General features: G+C 39.9%; 1 protein-coding gene across 1 annotated transcript; it reads left to right on the plus strand.

Annotated features, from left to right (window-relative positions):
- The first annotated feature begins 4,694 nt into the window (after window positions 1-4,694).
- SFT2D1 (SFT2 domain containing 1) lies at window positions 4,695-23,875 on the plus strand. Its single transcript, XM_053974397.1, has 8 exons — window positions 4,695-4,864; window positions 10,887-10,973; window positions 12,710-12,792; window positions 16,165-16,246; window positions 18,635-18,670; window positions 19,441-19,499; window positions 20,852-20,881; window positions 23,081-23,875. The coding sequence occupies exons 1-8, from the start codon at window positions 4,802-4,804 to the stop codon at window positions 23,118-23,120; spliced, it is 480 nt and encodes a 159-aa protein (XP_053830372.1). The 5' UTR covers window positions 4,695-4,801; the 3' UTR covers window positions 23,121-23,875.
- Window positions 23,876-25,977: the final 2,102 nt, after the last annotated feature.

The raw sequence follows: 25,977 nt of genomic DNA on the forward strand, positions 1-25,977 counted from the left end.
TGGTGGCCAGAAGGCAGAAATATTGGTTTTCTGGATAACCTGCTCTGAGTGTCATCACTGGGGTTCTGCTCCTTCCAGATCATTGCCTCTCTTTATCACACGCCCTAAGCCTGACCATGGTATTGCTCTCTTCTTTTCCTACTTTTCATCCTTTTCCCTTTCTTCCTACCTTCTTTAACAGCAGGTTTCAAGTAACTATGGCAACAAGGCTAGGAATTTTCTGCTAATTCGTTTCGTCTGAAATCTGGGTCATGTATTTCTCATTAAGTGAAACTTGTATGGAGATAACTGGTCCAAACCCAGCCTTTGGTGCAAGATAAAGCAATGTCAGTTATGGCAGCACTTACATGGTGGCGGTATTTGGTCCATTGTGTTAGAAAAATGTAAAGGCACAAAGTAAGCCACTTAAAATTTGGAAAGTATTTAAAAATTTCGAAAGCATTTAGTACCTAACTTACTCAGGGTAGAACCATTGCTGTAACTTGCTCTAATTGATATTGATTTATAGCCTGATGGGAATAATTTCATATTGTGTTTCTAGTCCTAAGGTATGTGTTAACTAAAGGGGTGCCTTCTCAGAATGGTATCAAGTGATGTAAATCACACCAGTAGCCTCTTTCAGGAGGAAATGTGGTAGTGTGAAACCTTAAATGTGTCTCCTGACAGGACAAGATATTAATCCCCTCTACTCTGTCACTGCAGTCTGATTGGATCTGAGATCACAGTTTCAGGACAGAAAGATCTCCAGATTTTAACTTGTTTCAGTGCCAAGGGAGTAACAAGATTATCCAAATGTTCCTATCTTGCAGATTCAGACATACTACATCTCCTTACACCTAGGATGACTTAAAATCCTAAAACAATTGCTGTGTTTGTTCATGGGGAAGCCATACAAAGCAACGATTACAAGGTATTTTTGTACACACCTGATTCTATGGGTCACCTGCAAGCAAAGCAGAAAGCCAGCATTGTGATCAGTAACCTATCTATTACTTTGTGTGTCTTATACTGTGACTTGGTAAACATCAGCATCACCTCTCAGCCAGATTATTGTTAATAACAGGAAAGGTTCAAACATTTGGCAGGGTATCCAGTAGCGTATCATCTGACCAAGCATCTGCACTACCTGATCTGAGTGTATGATGCCACACAGAGAAGAGCTCACAAGGCTGTCTGGTACTTCCTTGCATAGGTGTTGTTTTGGCCACAGTGAGCTAATAAAGGCTTTTACTTTTCCCTCCAAAGCATTGCAATAGCTCACAGTGTTCCTGTGAATCACACACACACCTGGCTACTACCATGTGCCTGCCAAGCACACTGGGAAATAGCTCATCTGTAGCTGGTTTTTGTATGCCTCAGTTTTCTTCATCAGAGACCTATGAGAGGTTATTTTGTGTCCCTAGAGAAGTGATGACTCTGGAAAGGTTTGAGTAACAGCAGAAACAATTACCACGAAGCTGGATGACGCCAGCATGTGGCCTGTGACTTAGGCTGATCGGCTGACAAATTAGAAGAGATGGGTTTCCTAAACTGAGGTGTAAGAAAGGAGATCACTTTTTCAGCTTTTGCTTCCTTGTTCCTTGTTTTTAGATCACCACTACCTGTCACTGTCAGCAATGCAGGCTTGTTGGAAAATGTTCATAGTTGAATATTCAGAAGTACGGGATCTTTTCAAAATATACAAAGGGCATTCATTCCCCACTGTTAATCTCCTTTCTCTTCAGAGGCCTTCAGAAGCTGCTGCTTTCTGTGATGTGAGCTGTTTGCACCACATAGCAGAATTGAGGTGGGGTCTCATCAAGTGGAATAGGCAAATCCCCAAAGCAGCTCTACATTTTGTTTTCTACCATGCTCCCAGTAGGTTTCTGTAGGACCACTTGTTTAAGATTTCTTATAACCCCTGATCTTAACCTTTCAGCAGTATTCATTCAAACATCCCATTTCCAAAGGTAAAGAATGCAAGGGTGGGGAGAGATACAGGACATTAGAGCCCTACATTATGACCAGAACAATCACAGAATTGTTATTTTTGTGGAATAAGGGTTTACAGCTGTTAGAACTACAAGACTGAAGCATACAGACACTGCTCTATGTACATTAAAAGTATGCCACCAACTACATCAATTGGTATGTTGGCTGAATTCACACATTTTTCAGGAAGACATTACCTAGCAGATTTTCTAGTTAGCTTCAAATTTAGATGCAGATACATGCAAACAAGTCAGGTCAAGAATCAATGAAACTTGTAAGCAAACCACCCCATCCCTTATGAATAGAGAAACTGAGAATTGCAAATCCATAGCACTGTCATCATAAAACCAGAAAAAATCTTCAGATCTGGTAGGTTTGTGATCTAAAGCCATAATGATACTTTGTAGCAGCTATTTTGACTTGCGTTAGCAAAAGAATTTTATCTTTTTAGAAAAGCAAAGTAATTTTTTCATCCTTCTGCCTTATCAGCCAAAGTTCATCAGCACAGAAACACTGAACATAGGCCTTCCAAACTGCCTCTTTTTCATGGCAAGGTAATGACTGTCTCATGGTATTCCATGACAGTACAGAGAATTAAGAATTTCTGTTGAGCAGAGAAACTAGGTAAAAATACATTTGGGGTGAGTATGACAACCTTCTGCTCAAGAAAATAGCAAGGAAACAAAAAACACCCTTTGCCCCATTCAGAAGTGAAACAGCTGTGGGTTGCAGGCAGGCTGCACAGCCCAGGCAGCTGCAGGTGGGAAGAGGGGACAGCAGTAGGATTCAAGCTGGATGCCCCACACTGCCCGGGTGTGCACTGCTCTTCTCTGCCTTCTCTGTGCACTTGGTCACACAGAAGAAAAGAACAGGTTCAACTTGCTCTCTGCCTGGTGCTTACCTGCCTGTACTCCCTGTACTACCAGAAAGTCACCAGTAATCCAAGGCACAGCCAACCACTCCTGCTTAAAGACATGCAGACAGAAGGCTAGACTCAGATTGAAATTTTCTGCATCTGTCCATATCTATCTATAAATTGGGAGGGGAGGAAAAAAACAAAGAGAACTTTCTTGGTTTTGTATTTTGCTCTCACATATGCTTTGGAATTAAAACACTTCTGTAACAAATAATATTGTACAATTTTGGGGGCTACTAAGAAAGATGATTTGTGCACATTCAGACACACCCTCATATACCCTCTCCATTCTTTCTCCAATTTCTCCTCCCCTTCTTGCAGTGTCATGGTTATGTTGTTCCTTACACACAGTCCACCCTGCACAGGTCCCTCACAAGATATGAACAATGCTGCCTGGCTCAGGTGACATTCTGCAGTTCTTTGGTTACTTTCATGCAGCCATGTCTACAAGTTTTTCTTCCATTATTAATTTCAGCCTTGATATAAAGTTTCCTATGATGCTAATGGCCTGTCACCAGGCTGGAAAAGTACAGTTTGTTCCAAGTGTTTCACCTAAAAGCCAAGGTAGAAGGCACATGGGAAACTTCCTAAGTGTGTGTGGGAAGGGGAGGAGGGTGGGAAGGGAAGGTTTCTGTCCTAAGGGCCTCACTGGGGGCTCTGCTGCCCTGGCTTTTATCAGGTTTGATTCACACAGCAGCATGTTACACAGCCCTTATCACCCATCTCCCACTCCTGTCCCTGCCCAACACTGCTGCCTGCTGTCACTTTGCATGTGACACCTCGATCCTTTTCTCCAGTCACCAGCCTCATTCCCCCTGCAAACGACTCAGGCTGGTGGTGACGCGTTGGTTCAAGGGCAGACACACACATGCAGACACAGCCCCAGAGGACAAAGATTTACAGGGAATGACCAGGCTTGAACAGGGCAGCTGGAGGATGGAGTGTTGCTGGGATCGCGCAGGCAAAGCTAAGACACCGGGCAGCGTGATGGCACCTGCCCCACCCCTTCCTACAGGGGCAGAGTTTAACGGGGCCACACTGGGAATCTCTGGAGGAAGGTGTGAACACCTTCTCTGTAATCCCATTTCTCCCTACCCCACCCATTCTAGCTGGAAAAACACCTGGCTTGCTCACAAGTGGGCGCTGGACGCCTCAGGCACCCCCACTCCAAGGAGGGCCGGAGGCGCTGGCGCTGCGGTCGGCAGCGTGCCCGTGAACAGCCGGGCTAGGGCACACCCCGCCGGCTGCTCGGAACCACACTGCCCCAGGGTCATCCTAGAGCACACGCACAGGATCGCGTCCACATGGTTCTTGGACACATCCACTGAGGGAGACTACACAGCCTGTCGGGACAATCTGTTCCAGTGCTAGGACGCCCGCACAGTGAAAACAACTGCCCCGTATTCAACTGGAACTTCCTGTGCATAATTTGAAGCGCCAGGCTCTGGCTCGGTGGTGCCATGCAGGACCACAGGCAACGGGCAGAAACTGATGCTGAGGAAGTTCCACCTGTACGCGGTACCCCAGCACCAGCGTGTTCCAACGCGGCTCTACCGGGGCCCTGCGAAGCCGCGGTGCTGTGTCCTGTGTTTTATCTCCTGTGCTCATCTCGCTCATGCAAATCACGCTGCCGTGCGAAGGCCGATTCCGCGGGCGGCGACGAAGGCGGGCTCAGGCTGAAGAAGCCCTTCTTCCTCCCCGGTGCGTGCAGCGAGGGCTGCACCGGGGCTCCCGGCCGCACCCGCAGTCCCGCGGGGAGCCGCGGCAGCGGCCGGGACTGCGCAGGCGCGGCCTCGCCACCGCCTCGGGGCGCGCGTCACTTCCCGGCTGGGCCGGCGGGCCGCGGCGGAGCGCCGTCCTGTCCCGACCTGACCATCCCGACCCCCGGCGCGGCCGTGCCCAGGGAGGGCCGGCATGGAGAAGCTGCGGCGGGTGCTCTCCGGGCAGGACGATGAGGAGCAGGGGCTGACGGCGCAGGTACGGCCCTGCGGGAGCCCGCTCTCCCTCCCCTCCTCGGCGCGGGGGTCGAGCGGCGCTGGAGCCTCCCCGCTCCGGGCCCGGCCCGGGGTCGGTGGCTCGGGCGCTGCCGTGTTCTCCGCGCCGCCTTCCCCCGTCCCCGGCCTGCGCACACGCACACGCCGCTTCCCGGTGCCTGCCCGACCGTGTCAGAGCGGGCAGAGATCCGCAGGCAAAGCAGAGACCAAAGTTTGCTGCGTGCGCGGAGGGACGAGGGTTTGTGGGCAGCAGCTCTGCCCGGAGGATAAATTTTGGCGAATTACTCTTGTGTGAAGCTTTTAGCTGTGTTGGTGGCTTGGGGTCCTTCGGTTTCTACAAGTTTTTCTTGTGCTTAAGCAGGGAGCAGATAACATACTGTGCTCCTTTCCAACCCGACTGAGTCTGCGATTCAGTGTAAATTGCTTCTCCATTCCTTTAGGCCCTTAAATCTGCAGAAAAAAGGTTTTGTTTAGACAAACACCGTTTTGTGTACGTTCTGCTGAAGTTACTTTTTGCTCCTTACTCCTTAAGTATGGTTTAACTTTTCTATTTCCTTCCCACTATCTTCCTCATCGTCAGCAGGTTTTTTTTTTGTTTCGTTTTTACTGTGTTTGAAGACCATACATTCCTGAGAACTAATCTCTAGGTTGAAGCAAAGCTGAGCATGCTTACAAAGAACCATTTATTCCTTTAGTTCCCTCTTAACTCATGTGACTGCAGGTCAAAGTGCCCCACATCAAGGAGTATCTTGCTACTTCCAGGGTGCTGGAGCATGGTGGAGGAGGAGGCTGGAATGTAGCTGGGATCTGAGCTGTGGCTAACAAACCTTGGGGAACCAGCACAAGCTGAGCATAGCTGGCATAATATTAGTTCTAGCAGCTTGCTGCTGGCATGCTTCACTTAGTTTTACACTGAGTTGCCTTTGGTCTTCAAGGTTCATGAATTTGGCCTCTCTTCCACAGCAAAGCACCTAAATTGTGTCCACTGATCCTGGAAGCAGTGTAGAATCTGTGCCCTTTCACACCACAACTGGCTGCCAGCATTTGGGAGGGATGCTTCCCCTTCTGCTCTTTTCAGGGTTATCAAAGAAATACTTACATTTCTGTTAATCTCAGTTCAGTTCCAAGAGATTTGATTATCCTGCCATCACCAGGCACATTTCACACAAGGCACATGATAGTGACATAGAGTCTTCCTTTACTTGGTTCTGTGATAGTTGTTTTAAGGTGCCAATCAGTAGATAAATGCCTACATATTTAATGCTCTTATATTTGAGTTTTATATCCTGAGGAGAGAACTGAGCTAAGAATGTGTTTAATTTGTTAAATGTCAGTAATTAAACTATATAGGATTTCACTATTGCATTTAATGATACTGTTATAGCCAGAAAAGGCTTTAAATAAGAAAAATCTGCCTATACTTAAAGCCTGTCTGGTACATGATAGAATAAAACTTATATATGTGTCTTTGGACCTTCATGCTAAGATGAACCAGAAAGATCTTTAAAACAAATAAATACCCCTTGACTTAAAAAAGAAAGTCAAGTGTTTAGGTCAGGGAGTTCCGTAGCTGTAATTTTCTCTCAAAGTAGCAATGTGTTTGTAGAACAGTGAAAATCAAGCCTCTTTTTAGAGAGGAAATTCATATGTGACATTCACTAAAGCTAGAGCTGAGTGGTGGTGACTATTTTTAAAGTGTGTGTATTAGAGCAAAAAAAGTATGTGCACCCATGCAGAGAGGAACACTTGGTAAGAGGTGCGGCTGTGAAAGAGAGTGTGAGGTTATGCATTGTGTGTGTAAAATCTTCAGCTGTTTCCATGATCTTTCTGGAGACGAGTCATGTGTTTGGCTGAAAACAAAGGCCCTCTCTTTGGAATATCTGATAGTTGTGTAATAGCCATCATATGGTTCATGTCCATAGATATCTCTGGATTCTTTCCCTTGGTTTTTTGCAGAACCGTTATCATGAAGTCACAAGTCATGCCTGCTAAGTAGAAGGCAAGTCTGTAATGAAAGAACTGTGTGATGATTCAGTGAAGTCTTTCTGTACTTTCTAAACTCTTCAGATGACTAGCTGTTGTTTCTTGCTGCAGTTAGATCCATTATTCTAAATATATTTTTTTTAAAAAGGAATTAATTACCAAAAAGATCAATAATAAATAATAAATGTAGCAGTGCTATGATGTTTTCAGAGCAGCATTATGCTGTTATTTTTATCAACACCAAAACTAATGTAAATCAGTCTGTGTGACACAATGGATGTTGCATGACAGCTACTTAAAGCACTCAGTAAGATTTCACTAAAGAAGTATAGATGGTATTTCTTATATTTTTATAAGAAATTTTATATTACATATCTTAATTGTGTTTCTTATATTTAATTTCTTATGTTACACTTCTTGTATTTTAATCTTAACTGGTGATAGAAATACATATACAGAGACCTGTTAGGGAAAGATGAGAATATAAATATTTTTTCATTATGGTTTAGAAACTCAATTCTGCAAATTTACTCAGCATTTCTTTGAATTTTCTCTATTACTTGCATATTTACCATAGAGAAAAGATGTAATTGTTAACTTCTAGATTAGTAAAATAAAGTGGTTCTGTTTTTCTGTGTGCTCACATGGAAAATTGTTACAAGATCATTAATATGTGGGAGGAACCTAGGTGGATGTTCAGAGCCACAAGAACTATTTTGATCAAAAGCAGTCTTGTGGATTATCATTCATATTGTTTATTGTGTGTCCAGTACAAACTCCTCAGCAGTGATGCTGTTATTGCAAGCCTGTTCCTTATGTTTCAGAAAGTCTCCATTCCAGATTCCACTTCCTCTTGATTTTTGGATGTCTTGGTCATTTCTTTCATATACTATTAGCTTGAATAGCCTATGAATAAAATGCTTTATTTCTTGCCCAGGAGTTTGGCATTAAAATTTAGCAATCGAAAACTAAGGATTTCCTTTTGTTGGTTTCAGTTTAATTTTTCTTTTTTTTTTGCTAGAAATAAGCTGATAAGCAGTATAGCAAGAAGGGTATGTTTTACAGGAACTCCCTTGCCACCACTACTGTTCTCCACATGAAATACAGATGTGGAACATGCCTGGAAATTTTTTCAGTCTCCTAAATAAAAGCTTTTGCTAATGCAAGTACCGTAGACTGCAATGACAACTCTTTTTATCTGAAATCTGGGATTAGCTGTATAATTTACATTAGACACACAAAAAGAATCCTTAGCACCTTCGCGTTGTTTCCTGCTTTTGTTGCAGCAGTTTAGGGCAGCTTAGACTTCCTTTTTCTTAGGGTTCATAATCTCTGAGAACCTAAGCTGTTACCTTAGGGTGTCCCATGGTCCCTAGTATAGAAATTACTGCCTGCAGCATGTGTGGCAGGGTTCCTGCAGTGTCAGGTCCTCAGCTTCTAGAGTGAGCCTGGCGTTTGAGCACAAGCTGGTGTCTGTGGTTTACACAGCTGAACTGTGTATCTGTGCCTCAACTTTTGCAGCAAGTGTTTTTTCTCTGCAGTGTTGAAACAGGCGTCTTGGAAAGACAATGAGTTCCATTGCTTCCACGAAACCCAAAAAATATAAATTGTAAAATACCCTGACGTGGAAGGGCCCCACAAGGACCATCGAGTCCAGCTCCTGGCTCTGCACAGCACCACTCCCAAGAATGACACCACGTGCCTGAGAGCATTGTCCAAATGCTTCTTGAGCTCTCTCAGGTTTGTGCTGTGACCACTTCCTTGAGAGCCCGTTCCTGAACCTTTTTCTAATATCCAGCCTAAACCTCCTTTCACAGTTTGAACTGTTCCTTCATGTCATGTCACTGGTCCCACAGAGAAGTGATCAGTGTCTGCCCCTCTGCTTCTCTCATGAGGAAGCTGTAGACTGCAATGAGGTCTCCTCTCAGTCCCCTGAGGTATTAGGGACTAAGAAAATGCATTACCAGATCCCCAGTTGCAGGATTTCAAACTGTATTAAATAGGTTCAGCTTGACAACATAAATGGTGACATCATTGGGAATGGTTGGAAGGATGATCCTTCATTTTAATACCATTTAATGTATTTAGTCTTATTATTGCACATAATGCTCTGGCAGCCCTCATGCCACAGCTTATCTTCCTGTAGTTCATGTGCATATATTGTCAATCAGTTTTTAAGAGTTAAATTCATAAAATGTATCAAACTTTCTGGGTTTGTGGTACTTTTTGCTCCAAGCCTTTATGTGGTTCTCTTATTTCTTGTGCTGGTTTTTTTTTGGTTTTTTTTTTCACCTCTTAACTGTTAGGGATTTTACTGAAGATAAAGCTGTTTCCAAAATTATTTGATGAATGAAATCTCCTGGTAGTCACTTCAGGAGCACTGTCAGATAATAAGATTAGAAGTAGAAGAGCAGTAAGTGGGAGCAAGGAGCCTGATGCACGTGAATAAATGATTTATCTTCATCCTTTCCCTGTTTTCTAGACAATCTGCGATGTGTGTGTTGTGTTTACTGATGTTACTGGCCTATCTACACTTCATTTCTGAACACAGATGGACAGGATTTTTACTCTTTGTGTGTATGTGTGTTTGTGATTAGTTGCATGTCTAGGTGTAACTAAAGGTATGATTGAAATGGGTATCTTCAGATATGTGCTACCAGCTATTCCTACTCTTCTTAAAAATGCAGGCATTCAGGACTCTTGACTACCAAATATGATTTTAAATACAAAACCATGTTTCAGTTACTGTTTTTGTCTGTTTCTTTAATGCATACATAAGGATAAAGTGTTGGACCTAGCAAGGTAAGCTGCATCTTCTGACCTCACAGCACCTTTATGTGTGCATATGGCAGTTTTTAATTAAACTAGATACAGATTCCTCATTTGTACAGATTCCACATTTGTACTGTTCTAAGCAGTAACCAAATTTCCTTGGTTAGCTTACCACTGCCTGAAATAGAAATATATCAAGAGATAAGGAGAAATGTCATACACATTGGCTGGGGAAGGTCTATCATGTATATTTGGTTAATAAGTCTTGACTAAAATACCTGTTGACTAGATAACAAGAGAGCAAGTTTGCCTGTGACATCTGAACAAATAGGAAAGTTGGTTTTTTAAAGTAATTTTGTATAAGCTGAAGCAACACTTCAGTTAATAGGCCAGTTTAGAACAGAAAGTACATTTAATTGTAGTGACCTGGAGTAAGATGAAATGCATTGTTCTTACAGCAAGGGTGGGGTTGAGCTGAGCATATCTAACAAATCATTTCTGCTGAAAGGGGCCTTTCTGCCAGATATATGGCCCTGCCTCTTTCCTTACATCATCCCTGCTGCTTTTCTGATAGATTGCAGAGCTGGCTTGACTCATTAGCCAAGTCATCAGAATAGAAGGAACCCTAATTCTGTTCTCATGGCAGGAGTTATGGCAGGTAGCTCAGCTCATTAGGTTCTGGAGTCACTCTGGAGAAACAGGAAGTGAAATATTCCCTTTCAGCAAGTTAGCTTAGTCCGATGAGACAAATTGTGTTAATTTGCCTACACCTTCAGGAAGGTAATTGGAAGAGAAATTGGAGTTGTAATGCTTGCAGTGGATACTGGCATTAATATGTACAAGGGATCCTCTCTAGTAATAGGAGAAGATGATAATGTCTATAGGAACCTACAGTGTCGCACAAATGCATAAATTCCTCTGCAAATTGCTGGAAGGTCCATTAATTCTTTTGATTTAGTACAGTTGTGGCTATTTTCAATTGTGGGGTGATTAAAAAATCTGTTTGAAAGTGAAGCAGCTTGTATGCCAGGATATACCTTTATGGGTTTTGTCTTGTTTGTTTGTAAATATGTTTCCGTGTGTTCCAGATGGATAATATGATTTTGTAATATGAAAGAATTCATACACAATTTCCAGCTAAAAAATGATGTTGTTTGAAATTAATGACTTCAGTGGTAAATAAAAAAATGTCCTTTAGGTTGTTCTAAACTTGGTTTGTAATTTCTTCTTTTTCCTTGCTTCTTATTAAGGTCCTTGATGCCTCAACACTCAGCTTTGGTACTCGAGTCAGATGGTTTGCCATATGCTTTGTTACTGGCATTTTGTGTTCTTTTCTTGTAAGTAAAGTTATTTTTTTCCTTGCCCTTTATTATTGTTCTACAGTTGAACCTCATTCATATTTCTATTTTATGTGTGATTCCGTGTTTGCTTTGTCCTGCATTCTAAATTTTGTGTGCATTTATTTAACTGGACATTAAATGTGTAATTGGCTGTTGATGTCTAAATTATGATTTTGGCCATTTTTCTTCCAATTACAGAAGGGAGCATTTTTACTGTAGCATAATACATTTTCTTACGAAAAGGTTTGAACACTGACAAAATATGGTCTATTTTTGTAACTAGTGTATTAGGAAAGAGGCATGTACCCATCTTATTTTTTCCCTCCAATAAAAGGAAAAAAAAAGGGAGGAAGCTTGAAATGTTTTTGAAGGCTGAAGAAACCACAAGTATAACATGTCACACTCGGCAAATCAATAGGTGTGGTTGTGTGTTGACACTTGAAAAACCTGCTGCACTGCTTTGCAGTCAGCAAATCATGTGTTCATTCCTGGACTTGAGGGGCTGGCAGGAGTCTGCAGCCTGCAGTTAAGAGTTGAGATCTATTAATTGCCTGGCTCTGTCAAAATCTGACACAGGTAACTTGCACAAGAAGGCAGTTTTTTCAGCTGGAAACTCCCAGAAATAGCTGAAAAAATATTGGGGAAGTCTTCTCCTTTTCCTCCTTCTCGCTTTTCCTTCCCCCACCCCTTTTCCTCCCTCCCTCTTTTCCTTTCTTTTCACCGCAGATTTCCACAGAAATTGAATAGAATGCAGTTGCTGTTTTGTTTGGTTGGGTTTTCTCAGGACACAGTGTGCAAATCACTGTTTGTTTTGCTTCTGGTGGAGGCTTTCTTTAGGCTCTGGCAAGCCTAAAGTTGGAGTACTATGTACAGCCTGGAGGAGAGAAGCCTTCCAGTATCTGAAGGAGGCTTACAGGGAAGCCAGGAAGGGGCTCTTCATTAGGAGTGATAGGACAAGGAGTAATGGATGCAAATTGAAAAACAGGGATATTTAGCGTGTAAGGAAGAAATTCTTTATTGTGAGGCACTAGAACAGGTTGTCCAGAGAAGCTGTGGATGCCCCATCCCTGGCACTGTTCAAAGCCAGGCTGAATGGGGCTTTGAGCAGCCTGGTCTAGTGGGAGGTGCCCCCAGCCCATGGCAGTGGCAGTTGTATCTGGGTGATCTTTAAGGTCCCTTTCCTATGATTCCTTTTCTCCCTGATCATCATAGGGAACTGTGATCAGCAAAAGGCTTTGGATTTTTTAAAGTTCAGTGGAAAGAAGAGATATCTGGAAGTAAGAGTTCTAAAATGTTTCTATTCAGCCTCAGTGTGTATTTAGGCTGCAAGTCTCAATGGTTGATTGGAGGAGAAAGGAGATGGTGAATATTAGTGCAGCTTTATGACATTTTATCTTGTGTGCAGAGATGTAGGATGTACAGTGGGGCATTGTAACAAAAGTGGAAGTGTTGTGAAATAGGATGTGAACAGTACAAACAAATGTGTTCAGTAATATAAATAAACTGCCTAGTTGTAAAAATATCCAGAAATCCAGTGAACCAACACATTGTTTGCCAGCAGGTGGCAACAGAAGTGTGCTGGGTGGTGACTGCTGCAACTCGGAGAGCTGTGTGCTCTCCTAGTGTATGTCAGAATTATTTTCTTCATAGTATGAAGTTGCATGTATAGACTATAAAATCTAAATAAATTGAATTGACTAATTGCAAACATGCCAATAACCTGTCTTTTATAGGGAACAGCATTGCTATGGCTCCCAAAGGGGATCAAACTTTTTGCAGTGTTCTACACCCTGGGAAATATTGCTGCTCTCGCCAGGTATGGTTTCTTAGTTATTGGTTTTAGAAGTGTACCCTCCTTTTCAGCTACATTTCCATTTGCTTTTACTCTAGAGTGCTGTCTATGTTGTGTGTAAACAACATTGTTTTATATTGAATGCTAATAACAAAAACTTGTTTATTTTACAGTTTTATTGTTTATCAGTTACCTTACATGCCTGTTTGTGGGCACATCACAATTAATATCTGAAGTATGAATAACAAATTGCTTGCTGAATGTTTTGTACTTTTTACATTTAAGTCCTTCTGCCAGGTACAGAAGCACCTCAGCTTCAGGACCAAACTGGTAGTCTGCCCTCTGTGTGGATACTTTGTTAGTGGAAGGAGCTTTTTGTTTTTAACAGATCATCCTGTTTCCAAGAAAACTTTCAAAAAGGAAACATTCAGGAAATCCTTGTTTTGACTATAAGGCTGAAGGCAGAATCTAAAATTTGCTCATAGTGTTTTTTTAAACTCTCTGATTCTTTGAAATGTTCCACATAACAGTCCTAAAAGATTTACCTCTAAAAGGGGCCCTCTTAAGATTGAAAACTTTGCTTTCACAGTTTGAAAGACACATAAGAAACAACCTAATGTCCCTAAGGTATTTTCAATTTCTGTTTTTCCTCGTTCTCCTATTGTCTTAGTGTAGTTGAGGCATGGTCATGGGACTCAAACCCCATGAAGTCTGGTCTTGACTTTCCTGGACTCTGACTTTAGTCAAGTAGCTTAACTTTTGAGTTAAAGCTTTGTTAATTCGTTAGAACTCATGTAATGTGGCATTAACATTTGAGAATCATAAAGGTACTGCTTTTCCTCAACAAATTTGTTAGGAGACAATAATGTCTATACTGACATTGAGTCTCAGTTGTGGAACTATTCCATCTCATACTAAAACAAGACAAAAAGTTAATACTGGAGATAGGCAAAGCTAAGTGTTTGCCTTTCTCTCCCTTATTTTACTCTTTTTTCTTTGTTGTTGGTTTGGGTGAGGCTTTTTGGTTGTGTTATTTTTACCTGGTACTTTGAGTGTGTTTTCACTTCTTCAAATTAAATGAGCATTTTAGAAACTTAGTACTAATCAAGCCTAATTGATTTAAGAGGAAAGTTTTTGCAGACCAGTATTTCTTTTGGGAGAATGCTGAAAAACTTTAGTCTGCACTCCAGCTAAAATTAGAAGAAAAAAGAGGCCCATTTTTCCTTCAATACTTATTTTGGATATAAAAAACAGGCAACTGTGTTCTAAGAACAGTAGGAGATGGCAATGAAGTCCCAAACTGACAAGCAGATTTAAACTTTTCCAGTCTTGTTTGCACGTCTGTATTTAAACCAAAACGCAGTTGCCACTCTTACTAGCCTGTTTAGTCCCCTCTAGCTTGTTTTTACTGTTGTTTTCTAACCATGAACACAATGATACTTACTTGATTGTTCTCAGGGATGATTAGTGTGTGTCCACAGAATGGTGTATCTAAAATAATTATTCTGTTTAACTGGAGGATGTCGAGAATTTTTTTCCAGCCTTTCTTTCTGCTCCATATGGAATCTCTTCTCATCTCTGGAGCAGCTCTTGTGATGTCGGTCTTCTTAATATGAATCAGATTACAAACAATGCATTTTACTTTCTATATTTTTTTCTGCATATTTTATGTGGCCAAAACTTAATTCCTGTTTACTGCTATATTTTCCTCATCCCTATCCTTCCACTAGCTAACTAGTATTTTCTTCTAGTTCTCCATGTCCCCTTTTCTTTTGTCTTAATTTAATTTTATGGCTCAGCAGACAAGATGAAAAAATACTGAGAATAAATTTGTTTGGATTGCAGTGAATATAAAACTTTTCTTTTTCTATTGAATTGTGAAAACTTTTTTTCATTTAATATGGACATTTGAAGTCTGTCTGCATAAGATAAAAAAAGTGAAGGAGATAGATGTGCAAAGTTGCTGGTAGGAGAACATTTGCATGTGGAAGATTGAGTTCTATTGACTGACTGGAATGTGGATTCCCATATTTCTTCTGTCATAGAAGGCTTATGATTGGTTTCAGGAGGAAGCTCTGTCAAACTCTTCCCTGCTTCATTTCATATAAAAATGAATTACTAGAAGAGAAGTTAGACTAGGTTTTCTGCTCTGTAGTAAAGCATTCAGACCACCACAAGACTACAGGCATTTGAACTCTCTCATTAAATTGTTGTGTTTTCTACAAAGCAGAAGGACAAGGAAGAAAGAGATTCATCTCAAATATTTGAAGCCAGAGAAATACTCCTGAGGTTGTGAACTCTTAGTTCAGATGGCATTTCTTTGCATAAAAAGGTACAGCATGTGGTGTTGCTGATAGTTTTCATTCTCCCTTCAAGTTAACTACAGAGTAGAAAAAAGCAGGAGGATTAATACAAACTGCTGAACTTTTTCCTGCCTTTTTGCTTGCTGAGTTTGACTAAAAGAGGTAGAGTTTCCCTGTAATCTTGATTGTAGCTACTTGCATCCTGCCTGGGTAAAAAAAAAAAAATATATTGTTAAACAAAAATTTTCTGCAGCAGGTTGGTCTTTGTAATCTTGACATTATTTTGGCAAATCAGTTGTTATAACAGCTTCAACACAAAATTCACTAGACTTCAACTTGATAATTCTGCTACACTTAGAATGTTTTGTTTTGGTAATGTAAAAAGCTCTAACCACTATATTTGTTCCCATTATCTTTCCTGAAATCTTGGATATGATCTCATTTACTTCTGCAGTTGAGTTTTCTCATTTTTTTTTTTCTGTCTATTATGGTGTTTGCCATCTTAAAATAACAATCAAAACATCTTTGACCACCCACCCATCTCTAAATTCATGTAGAGCTACTTATAGTCATTGTTCAATCTCTCCCCATTTAGTATCTCTTAAGATGATTTAAATTTAACTGTAACTGCACTGCTTTCTTAATCATCTTTATTTATAAATGGCATTCAGTGCCATTAAACAGATTATTAGTGGAAATGTGTTTTTTCTTATTTGATGAAAGAGTTCATGAAAACTAATTGCTTCCATGCTCTTCTGTTATTCCTTAAGTATATCCTTGTCACACTCTGTCCTCTCTTATCTCAACCAATTTAAGTGTTCTTGTATTTGCCTGTTACTTTTTTTTCACTGTGGTAATATTTTGGAAAGAATTTCGTGACCAAGGGTGACTCATAAACTGTTTCCAGGGCTAAATTCATGGAGTATTTCACCTTCTGTTCTAGTTAGTCTCTGTTGCTAAGCACTGAAATATCTTTTTTTAAAGCCTTTGTAGTCTTCTCTCTGTTGGAAAACTGGTTAATTACCTACTGTCTCTTAGAAAGAGTTATTTGAAAGTGATTTACAATTTGTTTTGGTTTTTTATCTCCTATTAGTACGTGTTTCCTGATGGGGCCAGTGAAGCAACTGAAAGCAATGTTTGATCCAAAACGATTAATAGCTACGATTGTGATGTTGGTAAATATACTGTCTTTCTTTCCTTTTATTGAAAAGTTTTCCTTTAGCCTCAAAGCTAAATTTGATACTTTTCTAAAGGGAGGTTATTTCTCAGTCTGCCTCTTCCTTCTGCAGAGAAATGACAGTTAAGCTGTTAAGCTCTTTAGGTCACAAAGATCATCTAGCTCCTTTCTATGAACATGTGTGGTTTTGTTGTTTATGATTTTTTAATTAATCATTTGGAGTAAAATGTTCCTTACAAAATATTTCTTAGTAAATGCTAATGACAGGTTAATTATTTTTAATTTATTTTCTAAAATATTTTCTTCAAGAACAAGGGGAGAGACTTTTTTACCTACTGTGGAAAGTCAGTGGCCACCAAGTGTAGCTTGACAGGTTTTTTTTTCCTGCAGCTTGGTCTGTAAAGGTCAGAGGTTCAGCACTTTCAAAGCAATGGAGAAAATTTATTTCCCCAAAGTCTGGGAGGCCACATGTTCAGCTTTGAGATTCTCCTTTGTGGCATCCCTGGCTCCTTTACTTCCACAACCATCATTTCTTCTTCCAGAAGGATGGAAAAAAATCTCCCCAATATCAGAATTCCTATCCCAAAACTCTATATTAGGTAGTTAAAACAACTTTATCCCCTTGTTGCTTCTCTGTTTAATACTTTTCTCTTTTGCTCCTACTGATGTGTTTCAACTTTGATTTTTGAAATGTAGTTGGCTTTCCTATTCTCTCTATCATGTAACTTGTTTTTCTAGTTTAGTGAGTAAGAAAATCTTCATAAAGTCTTTCTGGATAGCTGTCATATGGAAGTTGCATGTTCTTCCTCTCATACACCTACATAAAAAAATAGCTATAATCTCATTTGAGAAGCTTACATTTGCTCCTGTCTTTTGGGGAAGTCACTTGATCATTGCTTGGACTCCAAACTTTGTTCAACAGAGGTTTGTTTTGTTTTGTTTGAGTGTTCTTGTTTTTGTTCTGTCACTATTTTCAACTCATACCAAGTTACAAGTCCTAGGAGGGTTACGTTTTGTAGGCGTGAATTAAAAATGTCCAAGAATATCTCCAGTTCTCCTAGCTGTGTTTGCTGAGCATAAATTCTCCAACACTTTACAGCTGTGGGCTTTTTCCAATGAAACTGAGAGCCTAAGCCAGACACTTAAAACAGCAGGCACAAAAATCATTTTGCTCTGATGATCCTGTCATCCACTATGCTCAGTCATGGTGACAAAGAAAATAACTTACTTTGAAGGCTGTACAAACAAAACACATCAGGGAAATGGAAGGAGAACAGAGAGCAAAGCACACATCAGAGACCTACCTGTGCAGAGAGGCTACCAGCAAAGTTGGGAAAATGAGAATGAAAGGTTTCATCTAATAGTGAACATGAACATTGGATGAGAGCCAAGACTTTTAGTATGGAAATTTCAGTAAAACACAGAAGAACTGGTAAATTTAAAGCTTTGAAAACTTTGGATGAATTTGACTATTTTAATCCTCAAAGCTAGAATTGTAGGCAGTTCAGGAGTCACAAACATGTTTGGAAAATTTCAAGCGTGTGTTACTTTTCTCCTTTTCAATAAAATGCCAACAGATTTTTTTTTCAAATGAAAAAATGAAAATTGATTTGTGGTTTTGTACTATGTGTAATGAAAAATGGAGGAAGCCAGGTAAGATCTAGTGGAGAAGTTCTAAGTGATGGTTAATCTAGCACAAATGGTGTGATTATTTGGCATAGTAAACCATATATTGTAACATTCCATCCAAAGTGTTTAAGTACATCAAACAAAGCTTCATTGAGCTTTTTTGCTGTACCTGAGGCAGCTGCTCCCTAGTGGACTCTTCATTAGTGTCAGAAGATGAAAAAGCACTGGCAGAGAAGGCATAGCCTGTATTTACCAGATCTTGTAATTGAGAATGGATGTTTTTAATAAAGGGTTGTTTGCAGTGATACAAGCATCCTTCTTGTCAGAGACAGGTGTCATGAATACCAGGTTCAAAATTATAGTCTGTGCTGGAATAAGAGAGTAGCAGTTACCAGACTTCTTGATCCTTTTCAATAAAGCTTTATCATCTAAGCCCACCTCTTAATAGAACAAACAAATAAGGGTATACACACCAGTTTATACTCCTGCTGGTTCCTCAGGTCAACTCCTGCCTTGTCTTCCTTTCAAGACTTGTCCTAGCCCTTCTGGCCATGCATACCTCATACTGTGCTTTGAAAAACAGCATGGAGTTCATCATATAGTCACTGTGAGACAGCCTTTGGCTCTGCTTGTTCCATAAATCAATTTTCAAGTGCTGATTGCCCATTGAAAACATGGAAATGGTTACTGTACTTGGCTTTGTTGTGTATTTGAGTATTCATTCTTCTTTTTTCTTTGTCCCTCCTTCTCACCCCAGCTTTGCCTAATATTGACTTTGTGTGCTGTATTCTGGGTAAGTGAGAATACTTTATTTTCTAAAAAGCAATCTCAGTTGGTTAGTTTATTAATTGTATTGTAGCTTTAAGATACAGTTCAGTGGTGAAGGAAAGGTGAACTCGTGTGTGGTGTTTTTGTTGTTGGCTGCAGTTGAGCTCAGGTGGAGTGATGAGCCTGCTGGCTGTAAAAGCAAATGCATCCTTCCACCTGCATGTGATGTAGATGAGAAAGCAAAATCTAGAGCATTGGGTTCAGTCTGCAGACCTCTAGAATAAAAACTAAGAAAACCAAGATCAAATATTGTTTTGTTTCAGTGATGCGTACTTATGTCAGAAAATACCACAGCGTGTATAGCCATCTTCAGAAGCCATGGATACTATTAAGCTATTAAGAATATTAAGCTGCTTAAGACAACAGGAAAAAACCAGAAGTATCTTCAGGCATCTTGGTTGAAAACTAACTGTAGTTGCATTCCATAGAAGTAAATATGTCACTGGAATGAACTTCCATATTTGCAGAAGTACAGTGAAGTGAGTGTGTCTTAACACTGATGTTGTTAGGTGTTTCCAAAGCTAGAAAATGTTTACATAGCATGATGCTAATGGAGTGATGGATAAAATGAATGGAGAGTTGTTGGGAAAGAAACAGCAAACTAAGACAAGGAAATTTAGGCATTGTCAGTTAACTCAATTCTTGATTGGTCAGTCTGTGCCAGTTGTTTGCAGTATATAGACCGGTGTGGTGCAAAATGTACTAATTTACAGTATTTGCTTTATTTTTGTTTAGTGGAACAAAAAAGGTTTGGCAATGTTATTCTGCATATTGCAGTTCTTGGCAATGACCTGGTAAGATTCTTAAAATTCCTTTTAATTTCTTCTCCCTGCCCCTACACCCGCATGATTATAAACCTATATAGATATGATTCATATATAAGTGTGCCCAAATGCTAGCCTCAATCTGTTTTTTCTCAGCTAGGTTGTGTAACTCCAGCAAAATCTATATTCAATCGTCTTGCAAAAATGGTAATTTGAAGTATATTCTGCAATGTGTGAACATATCTGAAGCCTTATGAAAGGAATACATATGCAAAAAAAAAATGTCATGCTTTTTCTGTGTTGTAAAAGTATACTCTCCTCTTTTTTAAATTCTAACTAGTTTTTGATTTTTGAAGTGAAAGAAACTAAAAAACATTTTCATAGGTTATGTCCTGCCCCAGGAATATACTAGGTAAGGAGTGGGTGGATGTGAAAGGGTGAATTTAGTGCAGCAGGTGCTGTGATGACCAGGGGCTCAGGGCTGGGTTTGGCAGTGTGTGAGTGCAGTCAGGTGAATGCTTGCAAGCCTGAGAGAAGTTCTGGAAGTTACTGCCTTTTCCACAGAGATACATGCTTGGTGTCCTTGTCCCAGGTGAATTACTTGGTGCTCACTCTCAGGCAACCCAAGGTGACCACAGTTCTTGCTTGAACTTGCCCTGAGTACACAGAGTCTGTACTGAACATGGGTCTGAGGACAAGGAACCATTTGTCCAGGACAGGGACTGTTTGGCATGGTGCTAGACAGAGGGAGGACTGCTAGCTCAGACTGTGCTCCGTGTGTTTGCAGCAGACAGCTCACATTTGTTAAGTGTCCTGGGGTTTGATCAGGCTGGGCTTGAGAACAGAACACTGCCTGGAGGCTTGTGAGAAGCAAGTTTCAGAGAATAATAGATTTGTCAGCTGTTTGAGTGTCACAGTTGTGGAATGTTATTCATCCTACAGTATGTATCTGTATTTAGTTACATAAATAATATGATTAGATGTATATTTGCATAGTAATTTAGATTGTCTTTTGAACTGGAAAAAGTTGTCTCTATCATCTTGAGTACCATTTCCCCACAAATCTCTATTCCTTTTGGATTTGGGAATAGTAAATCTATTTTTTAAGTTCATGCACAATAAAAGTTATGAACTACATCAAAAAAAAAAAGAAAAAACCTCAACCAAACAAAGAAAAAGTAAACCACCAAATCCATGTCACTGTTTAGTTGTTGTCCAAACATGTCCTCTTTTCTCAGGTAAGCATTAAATTGAATAGGTAGTCTTGTTTAAAATTTTGTTACAACAGGTTGGTTTTATTAATGCTGGCCTAAAGTGAAGTAATTTGGTTCTAGGAGAGACACGAACACTCTGCAAATATACTTTTTTCCTCTTTTTTTCAGGTATAGTCTGTCTTATATTCCTTTTGCAAGGTGAGTCTGCATAATAATTTCCATCTTAACAAAAGTAAGTTACTTTTATGCTGAGGAAAGGCATAAAGTACTGTGTGGAAAAATATCCTCCTTTTTCTTCTAATTTTTAGAAAATGGCATAGCTGAACTTAAAAGTCATGCTTAATATAAGCTTTAAATAGGAGTACAGTACATAGTAATTCTCTTTAATAACTTTCTCTCTAGTTTCCACCACTGAAAATTAATCAAGGTTTTGTTTAAATAGTGTTTCCAATGGTTTAATACTACAGTGATGCAATAGTGACTTTTCTGGTACTAAAATTAAAGGTAACTTATGGGTCTGAGGTCCTAGTTAAAAGCAAACGAGCAACATAGTTGCAGCTTCTGTTTCTATTTCTGAATTCCTCCATGGTTTTTAGGAGGGGAAAAGGCAATGCTTTGTCTTTACTTTCATTTTGGCAAGCTCTTCTCTTTTCTTTCATTCTTGTGTGTACAAAAAGGGAATGAAAGCAGACCAAACACTTAGTGAAAACACATGTGTGTAATCAAATGTAAGAATCTGTTATTTCTGTGATTCATTTAAAATGCAGTTTGGTCTTCCTGACAGTGGTTTTTTTTAAAAGAATTAAGCACTTCCATATCATTTAATGAGGCTTGCTGTAGTAGAGGTGTGGGGAAAAAGAATACAAAGTATTGTCTATCCCTTTAATCTGATATTTTCCTGTAGCAGTGCCAAAAAAACCCTGTTTTTTTTTATAGCTTCAGATTTAATCTAGGAAGGATTTTTTTTAAGATAGTTGTTGATAATTACAGTGAATAAAATAACTGAGCTCAGGCTTCAAACTGTCATTTTACTATTTCTGACAACTCATACTAACCCAGACAGAAGTAGTGTTCTGAATTCTTATAGGTCCAGTGGCTGTGAGACAATCTCAGTAGGTTCATTGCTTTTTTTTTTTTTTTTTTTTTTTTAGTTGCTTTCTCTGTAGAGAAAGTGTGTTGAGCTTCTTTCTGGTCTTTCTGACATTTTCTTCCCTATCAACAGTACTTCTATGTTCTGGGCAGAAAAATATTAGGTTATGTGCATCAGTTAACTTCTATGGGTTTATTTATCTATTCGATTTTATGAGCTAAAGAACTGAATTTTATACAGACTGCTTTTAGTAATACTGTGATTTCTTTAGGGATTACTGAGTTATTTGCTTTTGTGGAGTGGTATCATAAATTTGTTGTATAGACTGTCTTTCTTATGGGAACAATGATCTAAACCATGCTAAGTGCCAGTATTATGTCATTTGTTTAAAGTATGCATTTCTCTTGATCTCATGAAATTATCATTTCTTGGTTTAACTCTATTCATGGTTTACTCTTCAGAACATTTTACTTGTTCAAGGGTTTGTTGGGGTGGGGGTTGTTGATTTCTGTTTGTTTTTTCCTAAATTAATGGTAGCTCTCCTGTTGGCATGGCAACAAAAAGCCCCACCAAACCAGACCCAAATGAAAACAACAACAAATGCAACAAAACCAAAACCCATACAGGCCAAGTGACTTTAAGGAGTGATGATAGTATGTTTCTTAATTTTTGGAACTGACTAGCAACAGAATACAAATTCCACTCCTTAGTAAGTTCTTCCTTTTCTGGGATAAGGAAAAATAATGGAGACTAAAACAAATGATCTGAGTGTAACAGTCAGAAAACAGTTTATTGTTGATTGAAAAAATGGAACCCTCTAGAACTTCCAAACCTTAAGGCTGAACCAGCTCTCCATCCTGTCCTCTCAGTGCACACTTTGAGCTCTTCAGCCTGTGCTGTGTTTCCTGCACTGTGATGGTCCAGCTCCGATGTGGCTCGGAGCCCTGGCAGCTGTGCCCTGCTGGGGACTGGGCGCTCCTCAGCGGAGCCCTTGCTGGGCAGCCTTTGTGAAATCGGGCTCTGCACTTTGCTCAGCCTCCCAGTGTGCTGCAGAGCACTTCCCAGCGCTGTGTCTGCCTTTCAGCATGGCCTGCAGAGCAAACAGCATAGAAACCCTGGCACCGACCTAGCCTCAGCCTGGGCTTTAGCTGGGTTGGTGGAGGCACTCACACACAGATCCTGCATTTGATCAGCTATTGATACGTCTTTAGTTTCTGCCATGTTTGTAATTGTAAATAGGTAATGGTTTAGATGTTTATAAACAATATAACAAATCTTAACTGACTTTTTTTTTTTCTTTTTTAAAGGGATGCTGTGATTAAATGCTTCTCATCCTGTCTAGGGTAAATTAAATTCAGGAACCACTGTCCACTTTAAAAGGCAACTTCTTTCCTCTGAAAATTTTCCTTAAAAACCTCTACTTTTCCACTTCTGAAATACCCAGTAGCAGTTTATATTTTCCTTGCCTTTTGCACTTGGGAGAGTAAATAATTTTTACTAGAAACAGTTTTTAAAATAAATTTGGAGAGTGATTTGTGTTTACCCTGGAACTTCCAGGCTTTTTTTAACAAGAAAGTACATTTAAATACTTCATTCAGAGTAGTCTTAACACTACTTTGTATCCAGTAACAGTTTATTCCCCAGTGGAGGCAAGTCACTAAGGTCTGGGTAGTATGCATGAAGATTTCATTTACAGTTCTGTCTAAAACTTGCAATGTGCCATTTATGTTTGTATATTATCCATTGTATGCTTTTCCAAAGACAGAGTTTTATAAACATTGTAAAGATTTGGAAGGTTGTAATTAACCGCTCCTTTGAAATGTCTACACATGTGCCTTATGGAAAAAAACTCAATGAGAATGTGAAAAGTATGTTTAAAACTTGTTGGATTTTATTAAAAAAAGTTGTATTTTAAATTTTTTTTTAATAAAACTTTCATACTTAAATACTTTTTTACTAAAAGAACTTATGGCTAATGTATAAATGGGATTTGTGAAATAAATTCATTTTAAAAGTGCCTAATACATTTTTACTTAGGAATCAGCTATAGAGGACTGGAAATTTCATCATTACACTTGAATAAAAATGAAATCATAAATGTGTGTATATGACTGTATCCAAATTTGTTTAATAGATTTGCAGAAGTGACCTTAAAGGTTCTTTTAGTATTTAGACAAACTGTTCATTCTGACTTAATCTGGTAATAGATTGAAGTACTCTAACACTTTGCCTGGCTCCAGTAAGATGTTCTAATTTTTTCAGCTAAGAACTATCCAGTTATTCTGGAGCAAAGTTAAATCTTTAATGTTTGATGGTTGATAATATATTGCAGGAGGTTCTTTTTCATTCAGAATGGATGTGCTTATGTATGTGTGTTCAAAACTGAGTTGGTTTGGATTTTTTTTTCCTGTTGATGCACAAATCTAGAAGAAGGAATGGCTTTGAAAAGATGTGATCTGCAGTGTCAGGAAGGGGTAAACTTCAGTGTTTTTAGTATTCAGAGTCCAGGCTAAAGAGACAAATTGAGATACAGTATGTTCCTGTTAAATCTCAGTGTATGTTGCAAAACATAGCAACAACTTTTGGGGAAGCTGTGTACAGGGTGATTGCATTATTTTGCAGCTGGACTTCCAACTAAGCCACGCCTTTTAACTGATTAGTAACAATAAATTGCCAGGGAGAAAGCCTTCCTGCTGGTGATAGAGGGGGACAGGTAGTCCTGGCTTCACAGCAGGCTCTTAGGCTTGGTCGTGCTGTGTGATGTGGGGACAGCTATTCCAACTCTGCCCACAGCCCTTGGGTGCTGAGGCACCCTTGAGTGAATCTTTGGTTCCTTTTAGTTTTCATCTTGCATTGAAGAGGAAGTAGGATGTGTGTAGGCAGTGATGGGCATTGTCCTGGAAGTGACTGCCCCTTCCCCAGTCGCTGCTGCTGACTGGAAAGATCCCATCCCATCCCATCCCATCCCATCCCATCCCATTCCTAGTGCATCAGGGCCGGGCTTTCATTTGCTCCGGAGCTGCTTTTGCCCATCACCCACCAGTTCTGGTGGTACACAATCACTTTCACTGTAGTCTTTAAGTAGAATTACATTGGTTATTAAAAATTTAATTATTTATTTACCCACTATGGTAATTTGTGAAGTTACCATTCGTCTGTTAACACTTAGATCACTGTGAGAGAATGGGTTCAAGAACCAAAAGTTCCATGTACTGGTATTCTTCCATATGAACTTTGGTCTGTTAGTTACATCATGTGCCTTCCTTGTTTTTTTTCTCTCCTGAACATTTAAGGGTTTACTTCTTCCATCTGCATACAGGGCACACAGTCTGTGTTGTTTTGCCTGTGTCTTTTGCTCCTTCTCATCCTGTCTTTATTTACTGTGTCTGAGTATGCCAAGAGCTCACAGTTGGGGAATCTTCACAGTATAGTAAAACGCATTATGATAGTGTGGAACCATAGGTGTAAAGATCAGTCTCTGTGGATTGCATACATGCTACCCATTTTTTGATAAAGTTTTGGTACCCTAATTTAAACAGTACTTTGAAGTAAATGCTGTAGAAATTATATGCCATGACTTCTAAGGCTAACTTTTGGAGTGGTGGTAATCATCTTGGATCCATAGGAAATACATGTTTACTTATTACTGCACCATGAAACTTCTCCAAACCTCTGTTGTTGGCTAGGGTACTTGAAAAGATAGGAAATTGCTGTCTTGGATATCACAAAAACCCAAACCAAACCCGAAATAAACAAACCTCCAACGAGGGGATGAGCATTTGCTCTGTCACAGAAAGCCTCGATGCTAGAAGAAGGATCTCTGGACTGTACTCTTCATTACCAAACCAGGCAGCACTTGTCCACTAAGTCTGAGTGAGCCAGACCCTAGGTCTGAGTGTGTCTGTGTCTTCTCCTGGCTGCCTGCCCTTATTCACAGTACTTCCAAGTAATCAAAGAGCTCAAAGTATCATTCCTGTTTTTAAGATGGCAAGAGAACTAACATGATTTTAAAATACTGCCTTTTCACGCTTGTACGCTTGAGGACTTCGGGAGGAATTTAGAGCCTTTTTGCCCTCGGAGCGTGAGCCCCGCCATCTCCTTCTTCACTTTGGCTCTGCTTCAGGGCGGGCGGGAGAGGACCGGGAAAAGGCACCGGAGTAGCGCCGCAGTCAGCCCGACCAGTGCGGCTCGTTCGGGAGCGCGG

Source organism: Vidua macroura, chromosome 3, assembly GCF_024509145.1.
Source record: "Vidua macroura isolate BioBank_ID:100142 chromosome 3, ASM2450914v1, whole genome shotgun sequence".
Classification (NCBI taxonomy): domain Eukaryota; kingdom Metazoa; phylum Chordata; class Aves; order Passeriformes; family Viduidae; genus Vidua; species Vidua macroura.